Below are 12,030 nucleotides of genomic sequence, written 5' to 3'. Positions count from 1 at the left end.
TTCGCTATAGGTTTGGGACGAAAACACTGTTACCCTTGGGGACAATAGGGTCATATATGATCCGGAAAATTCTACGCGCTTTTCTGGAAAATTGAGATTAGTTTATTATATCAAAATATGCAATATACAATCTTTGGATATTCTACTTTGTTTTTCTAAAGAACTTTTTGCTGAAAAAAAAATAATATAAAAAATTTTGAAAAAGAAAAGTCATTTCACAAAGTTCGAAATTAGTGATTTTTTATCTCAAATATTTTCTTTTCTTGAATATCTGGAGTCTTGAGAAAATTAGTCAAGAATCTTACATCCTTTTATTATGATGTCGTGCACAAACCGATAGATTTCAATTAATGTAAATAGTCAAAAAAAGTGTTTTTTCCCCGGGTCATATATGACCCTAATGACGCGAAAGAGTTAATGTAATGCGTATAAATCTCTTACTGGTCGTTGTCCCATATTAGAATATTTAAGGATTGGCTTTTGAACATTTTTGGCATTAATTTATTCAATTTTGACATTTATTTTTAAACCTTTGTGGGATTGATCTTTTGAAATTTTGTCATTGATGTTTTAGAGAACATTTTGGGACTGATTTTGGGATATGTCGTCGTTGATTTCTTAGACCAATATTGTGGGATTGGTTTTGGAATATTATTACTCTAAGAAAAACCTAAAAAGTTAAAACAACTCTTGAATTAACTCTACGAATATCGATGTAATTGTTACTCTTATTTGTTGTAAACTTTAGTAAAAAGAGTTGAAACAACTCTTCGTGCGAGTTGAATTAATTCGTCGCATATCGATGTAATTATTACTCTTTTTCGATGTAAAATTTCATCTCGACTGAAGTATACGCTTAAGTGTTTTCGTTTTAAGAATATACTTCAGTCAGGAAGATTTTCGTGTGACAAAGTTCAAATGGAACATCAACTAGAAATATGCCTAATAGTGTTTCATGAAGACATGCGCGTGCATCATACGTGATATTTCGCTCGGAACATAGGGAACTTGAGGTCAAGAAAATATTAATAAAGAAAATGATAAAATATAAAAAAAACATAAAATTGCAAAATATAATTCATTTTGGGATTTGAAAGAGTTATTTTAACTCTTAAAACAAGTTATTTTCAGTCTTAAAAAGAGTTATTTACACTCTTTTGTCATGTAAATTTCAGGAAAAAAAAGTTGAAACAACTCTTCCGAATATTACACCTAAATAGAAGTAAAATCAACTCTAAAATATAGTTAATCGAAAACCACAACGAAAAAGAGTTAATTCAACATCGAATCGAGTAAGTTTTACTCGATTATTTTTTTGAGTGTAGCATTGTTTTCTCAGGGAATTACGGAACTGATCTCAAAGGATACATATTTTGTCATTGATATCTTAGAATATTTGGGGATCGATTTCAGAACGTTTCGACATTGATTTCTTAGAACATTGTGGGACTGATTTTAGAATATTGTTAGCAATTGTTAGCATTGTTTTCTCAGATTATTTCGGGATTGATATCAAAATTTATATTGTCATTAATATCTTTTAGAACATTTTGAGATTGATTCCTCAGAACATTCTGAGATTAGTTTTAGGATGTTTCGTCAATGATTTTTTTGAACATTGTGGGATTACTTTTAGGACTTTTTTGTCATTGATTTTAGGACGTTTTGTCTTTGAATTCTTAGAATATTTGGGGATTGATTTCAGGACGTTTTGGCATTGATTTCTTTGTGTGGGATTGAGTTTTGAACATGTTCATTAATTTTTTAGAACATAGTGGGACTGATTTTAGAACATTTTTGGCATTGATTTGTTAGATGATTGGAATTGATTGGAGGCACTCAATGGGTCAAGTGGTAGAGCACTCGCTCTATGATGAAAGTGTCCCGGGTTCGAATCCCCTTTAGGTCACCAGGAATTATTCTGGCGTTAAAAGTGTTCGGATTGCATCTAGTGAGCATCACTGCACTTGATTCCACGGGCATGGGACTGACAACCTCATCCCGAACAAGAAAAAATAATAATGCGTGTCTAGAAATCCCCTTGTGGGAAGGCCTAGTTCCTTCATGGAATGTTGTGCCAGCATTATTATTATTATTAATTGATTGGAAAACATTATTGGCATTCTGTCTAGGACGTTTTGTCGTTGATTTTTTATAGAAAATTCTAGGATTAATTTTAGTACATTTTTTAGCAGTAAGTTTAGACCATTTTGTCATTGATATTTTAGAACATAGTGGGATTGTTTTTAGAACAATTAATATCAATTTCTTAGATCAGTGTAGGATTGATTTGCGGTTTCTTACAACACCGTGGGATTAATTTTAGAACATTTTTGGCATTGATTTCTTAGATCATCGGGATTGATTTGAGAACATTATTGGTCGTTGATTTTAGGACGTTTTGTCATTAATTTCTTTGAACACAGTGGGATTAATTTTAGAACTCTTTTTGGCATTTTTAAAGACGTTTTATTATTAATTTCTTTAAATATTGTGAACATTTTTGAATATTTTTGGCATTGATTTATTAGATCATTGGGATTGATTAGAAAACATTATTGGCATTGCGTCTAGTACTTTTCTCATTGCTTTCTTATAGAAAATTGTGGGATTCATTTTAGTAAATTTTTTGACATTGATTTTAGGACGTTTTCTTTTTTTTTGTTTTTTTGAAAATTGTGGGACTGATTTTAGAACATGTTTGACATTGATTTAAGAACGTTTTGTCATTAATTTCTTTGAAAATGGTGGGATTCATTTTAGAGCTCTTTTTGACATTTATTTGAGAACATTTATTGTGAGTATCATGATAAAAATTACACTATAGAAAATACCCTATTTATACTTCATGATCCAAAACTTATGCATTCAGTTTGAGTGACTTTCCCTAATCACTAGTTTGCAGAGGGAAAAATAAAAATTATTCATCAGTTCGAGTGACTAAGGGTTTAAACTTTGAACAGACCTGAATACTAACCGAAAGATAACTTAGCATATTTTGTAGTCGAAATAATGGTCAAACTATGCTTCAATCATTTTTGAATTAAGCGGTATCTTGGCTTAAGTCGAATGTATGTCTACGGACTTATGAAGAGGGGACTTCTCGAAGATAGCAAATTGATCTTTGATATCTCCTACCACTAAGGCTCTACTGCAGAGGTGTGCAAAAACCGTTGAAATCGAATAAACGTCAAAATAAGTTTGTTCTGTTAGCGTTTTGACCATTGATGTACATGTTTCTTTTGACGTTTATTCGTTTTCAACGGTTCTTGCACGCCTCTGCTCTACTGAGTTCACTAAGTTTATAAAATTGTACTAAAATACTCAGTTTATAAAATGGTCTACAACTACATCAGGGGCAACCAAGAACCGTTTGAAACCGAGTAAACGTCTGAATAAGTTTATCCAGAAGGGAATTCTGTAACAGTATGACAATGTGATATGACAAATCTGTGTTCTAAAATTCGGGAACAGGGCAACATAAAAGCAGGGGCCTCTTGACATTTCATTTTTCCATACGTTTTTGCATATAGGGGCACTGAAGACTATTGGCAAGTTTTTTCCTAAAGAGAATTGACTTATCAGTCTGATATATTTCGAAATCGTGCATTAAAAGCTATCTAAAAATACATATTTCATTATGTTCGCCAAAATTATACAAGAACTACGAGCAAATTTGTTTAAGTCGCAGTGCAATGGCTGCGAAATTTTTACAAGGAAAAGTGAAAAATAGCTTCACTTTTTATTAGGCTTGATGGGTCCCTGATAAAAGTCTAGTGAGCATCGAATGACCATTGGAAAGAGCTCTAAGAACCTTAAGTAAATGATATAAGTCTGATTGATAATTAATTCTTCCGGATTTATCATATAAAAAATTTTAAATTAGTCATATGACACTGTCACACTGTTACAGAATTCCCCTACAGGTAGCATTTCGACCATAGACGTATACTTTGACATTTGTTCGATTTTAAACGATTTTTACTCACCCCCTGATCTAGATTTTTGTGCTCTCTTCAACTCTTCCAGCGTTCATCCAGGAATTGTTCCTCTTTTAAATTCAAATCTTTTAATTTTGAAAAGGAAAACATTCTTAAAAGCACCGGAAGAAATGAGAAAAGCACAAAATTTCCATCAAATTCCAGAAACAGATATAATTTTGTCATCGTGAAAGACTTTACAAGAAAAAGAAACGTTGCAATGGAGACGCCTGGTAAAAGCTCTCCATATAAAAACGCCCTAATTCTTCAGCAGAAACAGATTTAATAAACAGATTTAAAGAATCTCATTCATAAAACTTGTTCAATAAACTCATTAAATAAATAAAAGGTGAATTGAACAAATAAAGTTCACTAGAAGCTATATAGTTAAATAACCCAAAAACAATACACGATTGAAATTGGTTTTGAAAAGCCATCGAAACTCAAATGAAAGTATTAATAATTGAGAAGAGGCAAGGTGATGGAGTGGAACATCTCGTGGGGTTCATCTTACTTTTCGTGAATCTCCTCCTCTTCCTGGGTAACATCGGAGGGAGGAGTAAGGTAGCCGGCGAGTCTGAGGCCTCGATCGCGGAGACCCATGCTGCCGAACTTGAGAGATTGCCTGAAGCTGGCACGTGCTCGGTCGACTGGAGAGAGACAGGTGGATGAGCTTTGGCAATCAACACGGTGAAATGTATCTCGGGTTTGCTTACATTTGCTAAAGCGTGTTTCGAGAGATTCATTCTGCTGTGGCAATGTTAAGTCTTCGAAATTAATAATGTAGAGGGAAATATCGTCAGCCTCGGAACGGATTGGTGCAATTACTTCGGAGCAGAGAAATTTGGTTCCTGGTTCATTTGCCATTCATGGTGCGCCCAGAAATTTTTGCCGGAGATGTCGTAATTACGAAGGTGAAGATTGTTGTGGGATGAAAATCCAATTTTGAGTTTGTTCTCTTACACGTGGCAATCACCATGAAAAATTGAGGTGGCCAGAGGAAAATGGGGAATGGATAAAGAAACATGTATTGGCAACTTACCATTTTTTCGGTAGTAGAGTATCTCAAAGTGCTTCTCGTAACCCTTATGGAGGGCCTCCCTCACCAGATTCACAGCCAATTGCGATGTCATTGGTCCATGGAGAAATTCAGTGCTGGCCGATCGCTGCATCACCTCGGCCCGGGTGTATCCAGTCATCTTGCAGAAGCCATCAGAACAGAAGATAATGTGATGGGAGTCCGGAAGGGCATTTGCAACGAGAAAACTCCGATCTGCAATATGGTAATTAGGGGGAAATTAACATTTTATATACATACATTTTCAACTATATTGCAGTTCAAATGTATGATTGCTCGTCTATGTCCTTCTCAAAATTACCTATACCACCAGTGGTGCCATGAATAAACCATTACTATGGATATTGCATGCAAATTGAAACATTTCTCTTGCATCACGCTTAAATTCTACCTCAAATTTTTAATCCATGGGGTTTTTTTTTCAACCGAAAAATACTCTACGAATAGTGTTAAAATACCAGGTATTTGTATATTAATTTATTACGTGTATTTTAATCAGTAATAAATATATTTTATTACTGATTATTATATATAAAAATAATCACACAAATTAATTTAGTTTCTCTCTGAATTAATTGAATATACCCTTGTGGAAACTGATCTAAGCCAGGTATTTATTTTACCATCTACGGCTGCCGCCAACTACAAAACTGACCATATCTGGGAAAGCTGCAAAAAATCCTGAATCATTGGTCGTACTAGCCGTTGCGTAGCTTGTACAATCCCAGCGAGCACAATTTGCTAAAAAGCAAGGTTTTCAACATAGTTTTGCTGAGTCGATCAGCAGAAATATGCTGACCAGTCAGCAGGTCTTGAACAAAAAGTCCTAACCAGTGTCGTTTTAAGGTTACCAGAATTCAGCTGAAAATTCAGTTAAATTGAAATTAGTTAGCATTTTGTGCTCGATGGGATAATTCAAAATTCATTTGAATATATTTTTAAAACACTTTTCAAATAGAAATTTACAGAAATAGTGAAAAACTTTGCAGATGGAAAAAATGTGATTAGGTCTAAATTAATGTAAATAATAAATAAAAAGAAAATAATTGACAAAACAGAAGCCAAGTAAAGAGAAAAGAAACTCAAGACTTGGGCAGTAACCATGAGCGAGAGCGACCCGAACACAGGCTAAGAGCGAACACCTGAGTGGTCAACGCAACTGGAGATCCGAACAAATAACCAAGAAAATCACCCACGCCAAAGCAGACTCCAAAGTGCACAGCACCTTCATGACCGTGTAAAATTTTGGGCATAAGAAGTCGGAGAAGATCCCACATAAGGCAAGTCTTAGTGAGGTTCATATACACTTCCATGAACTCTATACACTGACTGAGAGAAACCCTAAGAAGTCAAAATAACATTCCGGAAATGTTAATTTTACCCTGCAGTATTGATCCGAAATCGGTGTAAATATTACCCTTTTTAGATGTATTGGGGGTTAAAGTTACCCTTTTCATGTTAATTTTACCCTTAAAAAGGTGTAAAATTAACATTACAAAATGTTAATATATTTTTACACCCAAAAAGTGTTAAAGTTATAAGGAAAAAAGTTAATCGCACCCTCTTTTTTTCTCAGTGAATGATCACCCCGCACCGAAATTAAGCAACGGGCGTTCTAAGTGAATACTAATAGGGCATTGTATAAGATAGGTACCGTAAGTGCGGGAGCATTTGTCCCCTGCGGGTGACTTTGACACCCTCCTGTTTGTTAGCTTTTCTTTGCTTCTAGAACTTAAGGATTGTCTCTACCGATCCGGTCTATCATGTCTGATCGGTGAGAACCGTTCTTAAATATTAGATTAAAGAAAAGCTTATAAACAGGAAAGGGTCAAAATAGTTCACATGATACACGGAGAGTCACCACGGTACCACGTATGTGAACGATCTTTTTAAATCTTCCTTTCGCGGAACACGGTTGCAATTGATTACGATTGATTGATTGATGTAGGCATCGTGTGATGAAAATGTAGGTTCTAAACCATGTGCTGATCTCAAGATCAGAGCTTCTCTTTCGATATTATGTTTCTTTATTATGCAATTTTGAGAAATTGTATATTTTTATATTTTATTGCGGGCTATTGAGAATTAATCACTTGAAGGCACAGAAAAGGTTATAAGCAATGGAAAAAACAGTTAGCGTCCCTCGCCGTCTTAGCGTTGGTGACCAACCTCCAGAGCCAAATGGTGAAAATACTCCTTTGCAGGTTACAATATGCCGTATAAGCCACCCAAATTCAGAAAATACAAAATATCTCATTAACCGACCTAGAGTCGATGAGGCAAGAAGACCTGGCTGACGAGCTAGGTTGAAGCAGAGCAAGATAAACGACGATACTGAAGCATGCGACATAAAAAATCGACTGTGCGTGGCTGCAGGAAGAGGAATGGTCGAGTTTGTCCCAGTATCACATAAAAGGCTCATACAACCTGAGGAAGAGTTTTCTACCGTTTTATTCTGGAGGTTGGTTACCAACGCTAAGACGGCGGTGGCCGTTATCACACAAACATTGAATTCCTTAAACACCTTTTTTTGTCAAAATTTGTTTGCAAGAGGTGTAGCTCAAAAGCAGTATATGAAAATAAATAAATAGGGTAAGTGTACCAAATTCCGGCCAGCTTCCAATTTCGGTCACCTTTTTTGTTCCCCGAATATCCATGAACTTTTATATTTTACGTACTCTAGAGATTAAACAATGCAAAAGAATAACAAAAAATGTAGCTTCGACAAACGAGATGACGTGAAAAAAGATATTGGAAGAATTCCCGAAGGGCAAGGAATTATGAGAATGAATGTGGTCGAAATAGGGCACCAAAGCTATGTCTATATTTTTATTCATTTTAAAATGTATTAAGAATGACTTTAGAGTAAATAAAGACAGTAAACTCTTTACAAGGTTCCCAGCCACACTCTTTCAGAAGAAAGAATAAAAGAAATCAATATGTATTTAAAATATTACATTTCAAACTTGAGACTTTGACGCTTGCATGCAACTATGCCGAAATTTGGCGCACTTACCCTAAATAAAAATAAAACAATATTGGAAAAAATGGGTATTGGCCCATATAGGCCAGAAGACGAGGCGTGAAGATAGAATGAATGAAAATATTAAAAGTTATTAGGCTTTGCAGAGTGCTCAAACTCGATTTAAATGCTATACCTCAAAAATACTTTTGTATTATTTACCGTTTATCGGTTCTCAATCGATTTGAACCGATTCATAGCCGATTTTAATCGACTTATAAATCACTCATAACATTGTCTGGTTAGAAAATGTACTAGATAATAGCCCGATAAGGATATAATCACATTTTCTTGAACTCGTGTTGGTTCGCGGGATGTTAAGTAAAATTTTTCCACGAAGTTACTCACGAAAAGTTTGGCAAAGCATCGATTTTGACAATATTTTTCTTTATTCTTTTTCATGATTAGAATTCAGTGTGGCAAATGCTTTTCATGTATACTTACACTATGTAAATAAATGGTATTTGAAATGGTTTAATGCCAAGAATTTAAATTCAGTGACTGTTAACCTCCCTTCTTGATAGATATTTCTTTTCGCAAAATCATCTAAATTTGTGAAGAGCTAGTAAGAAGATTTGAACATTCTACCTCGAGTATTTTTAGTTAATTGTTCTAATGGGTTTAAAGTATTGAAAATACAGAAAAGATGTAGGGGAGACCAGGGCAGATTAGCCCTGGTGGTATCTATTCATTCATTTCATATCTTACTATTCATTGAAATATTTATCAGCCTCATACAAACATTTGTTGTACAAATTATACGCAATGAAGAACTTCATTTGGTGGCCAATTCTACCCCGGTCTCCCCTATTACAATAACCGATGAAGTTCCTAAAGATTTTAAATCTCAGTTGTCAAATAGAAAAAAATCAGAGTTTCCTAACTCATCCTGAAATGTGACTTTGGAAGTTTTTAATGAGTTCCAGATGAAATTTTCAGGATGAAAATAATGCACATAACAAGTGCCATTACCACGAGTAGTCACAACATTTATCTCTAGGAAAGCTCGTTTGTTCTACTAATTTTCAGATTTCAAATAAAAACTGTTGTTGGTCCACAGTTTGACCAAAATTTGCAAACCAGCAAGAGTTCTTGAATTTAAATAACACTGCAAATTGATGTTTTTATTCGTGTAATAAATAAATTCTTAGTGCAATAAAATCGTACAGTTTTTATTTCTCTCCTGCATTCGACCAAAAAAGCTCTCTTTTTTGTAGCATTGGCCAGAGTTATCTAAAAAAAATAGCCTCGTATCTATTGTGTTGGAAATTTAACACGATTTTGAAAGGTATATATTGGAAATTGCGATAGTAAAAGAGCGCTTTTTCCATTTTTTTTATTGAAGATTGCTATCATACTTTGTATCAGAATTTTCATACGGGTACCGTTGAATATTCTGAAGAGTAGTTTTAGAAACTCTTTCTAATCTCGCTCAATACCATTTAATTTCGCAAACTCTAAATATTGTTATTTCAGAGAATGCATTATTGTAATTTTATGAATTAAAGATATTAATTCCTGAATTAGAGAGATTTTAGTGAACTTTCATATCATTTTAATCAACTTTCCAACTTTTAGTCTTCTTAAATCTGATATTTATTAGATTAATTTCAAACCTTTATGGCTTTATGAATTGAAGTTTGTTGGAAAAGCTGTTGTATGGCATGTACATAAAGTTTCACAGAAAATGCATATGGGCAAATCTCAATTTGAGCTTTTCTCACTGCCAGAGCTTTTTCACTCAGAAATTTTTCAAGTGTTTATGTGCTTGCCTTTCATTGTGATTTATATGCCAACTACAGTGGAAAATTAGGTAAACACAACAGGAGAATTTTCACCTCTCTTTTACGTTTAAGCTGCAAAGTTTCACTAAGAAGACTGATGGGTAAAATGCAAATTTAAGTTGCAAAGTACTTATTAAATGAATAATTGTGCTCGTTGTGGCAGAATAAACGTTGTCAGAGATAAGTTTCACAATTTTCCTTCTGCATAATAAATTCACGAGTTAGTAGTGAATTTTAAGCTTTCGCTAAAAATTTGGGTCTTCAGCAACTTTCAAGGAATTACCAGTATGACGAGGATGACCACTGTTCTGAAGTTTGTTCTATTGTTCGAATATAATCTACGCACCAAAATCTGGAATTATCAGATTTATGTAGCGGGAAGCGCGCTACCTTCGGACGACTCAAGCTTCAAACAACTCATTTTTTTCAATATGTTTTTAATGGATTTAACTCATTATAATAATTATATTCTCTCATGCATCAAATTTACTGAAAAGACCATGGATCATAACTATTAAGAACATGGAAAAAGAATTGAGTTGTCCGAAGCTCGAGTCGTTCGAAGGTAGCGATTTTTCCCGTACAACATGTAAAAAAACTTATAACATTGGAACAGTATACGTTTTAATTATTCGTAACACTAAACCTACAGATTTTATCGGTTTTCCTAGCGCATTCGATGCAGGTCGCGGTAAGTACGATGCTCTACAAATTTTTCTTGGAAAAGAGGAAAAATTAGAATTAAACAGTGAAAAATATATTAAATGCATCATCATCATTATTTTCAGCCGCTTATCCCAAATTAAAGATTAAATTAAATTTGGAAAAAGTGTTTAATTTAAAATTGTTTAATTTAAAGTTGTTGAATTTCAAGATGTTGAATTTAGAATTGTTGATTTAAAAATTGTTGAATTTTTATGTGTAAACTCAAAAATTGTTGAATTCTGTTGATTGTTGAATTTGCTTTCGATTTCGAAAATTTTGATTTTTTTGCCTTTTTAGACACTTTTATTGGTTTTTCCTGTACTCGGGATCTCCCCTAACGCGAAATGATTACATCTGATGGTCGGGTCTTGACGATATATTTATTATGCATATAAATATTTGATGTTCTATATGACTTTTGACCAATGAAAAGCATCTCTACTGAAGTATTAGTCTTAATTGGAAATTCAACAACTTTGGTTGAAATACATAAGACTTCACACTATAATAGTGTTAAAAATTATGATCAAACTATAATAGTGTTAATTTTTGATCATGTGACAAAAAATACCATAAAGTTGTGTATTTTTTCACACTATAATAATGTGAAAAACTGTAGTCACACTATAATAGTGGTAATTTTTAGAATTTGTTAAACAGTTTTAAATCACGAAACATAGTTAAAAAATTTTTATGATTATAACAGTGAGAAATTTTACACAGATCGCAATGAAATAATTAATTTATCCGATTTCAAACTATTATAGTGTTAAAATTTTACACATTTTCAAATTAAACAACATTTTTGAAAATTTTTCAGCTATAATATTGTTAATTTTCAATTACGTGACAATAAATTACCAAAATGTTGTGTGTTTTTTAAACATTTTTAAATTAAACAACTAAAATGGTCGATTTTGCACTATTATAGTAGTAAAATTTTAGACATTTTTTTACTGTGTAGTTCAAAGTTTAACCAAGAACTTATTTTTCAATCCGTTTGCTGAAATTTTTGATATTTTTTTTTTAAATTCTTGAAATTCCCAATCCGGTTGCATCGATCTTAATTTATAATAAAGCCGTAGAGTATTCGTAAATTTGATTGATCTCTATTTTTTTTTTTGTTTATCTGAAAGTTTGTGGCCGGGCTAGAGATCAAACGATAAGAGATATCGACTTCCGGTCTTCGGTGACCCCTGCCATAAGTCAATATTATTTCGAGTAGTTTTTTTATCGAATTTCGAAGGTCAAAGTTTAAGTACTGCAAAGATCACAAACTTAAAAATTTAAATTTTATTAAAAATTGTAAATTTAAAAATGATTTTCTTGTAATTTTGTAAACCAAATTATATCGATTTTATTTGAAAAATGCAATTCAGGCAAAGCTCTATCTCGTGAGTTCGTGCAGTCTGCAAACCTGGGAAAATATTTCAATTTTGGCAATCGATAGATTTGAGATTG

The 12,030-nt window shown here is 33.2% G+C and overlaps 1 protein-coding gene across 5 annotated transcripts in view; it reads right to left on the bottom strand.

Annotated features, from left to right (window-relative positions):
* LOC129800533 (potassium voltage-gated channel subfamily H member 6) overlaps nucleotides 1–12,030 on the bottom strand; it is a 148,862-nt gene that overhangs the window by 98,638 nt on the left and 38,194 nt on the right. For all 5 annotated transcript variants that reach the window (XM_055844991.1, XM_055844990.1, XM_055844994.1 and 2 more), the window contains exons 3-5: nucleotides 5,023–5,253; nucleotides 4,697–4,831; nucleotides 4,495–4,630 (exon numbers count right to left, since the gene is read on the bottom strand). In XM_055844991.1, coding sequence (XP_055700966.1) covers nucleotides 4,495–4,630; nucleotides 4,697–4,831; nucleotides 5,023–5,253 — 502 coding nt within the window. The remainder of the gene's footprint in view (nucleotides 1–4,494; nucleotides 4,631–4,696; nucleotides 4,832–5,022; nucleotides 5,254–12,030) is intronic.

The sequence above is a fragment of the Phlebotomus papatasi genome, chromosome 2 (assembly GCF_024763615.1).
Source record: "Phlebotomus papatasi isolate M1 chromosome 2, Ppap_2.1, whole genome shotgun sequence".
NCBI classification, from domain to species: Eukaryota; Metazoa; Arthropoda; class Insecta; order Diptera; family Psychodidae; genus Phlebotomus; species Phlebotomus papatasi.
The sequence above is the reverse complement of the archived record's forward strand: the minus strand, read 5'-3'. Positions and strand labels throughout refer to the sequence as shown.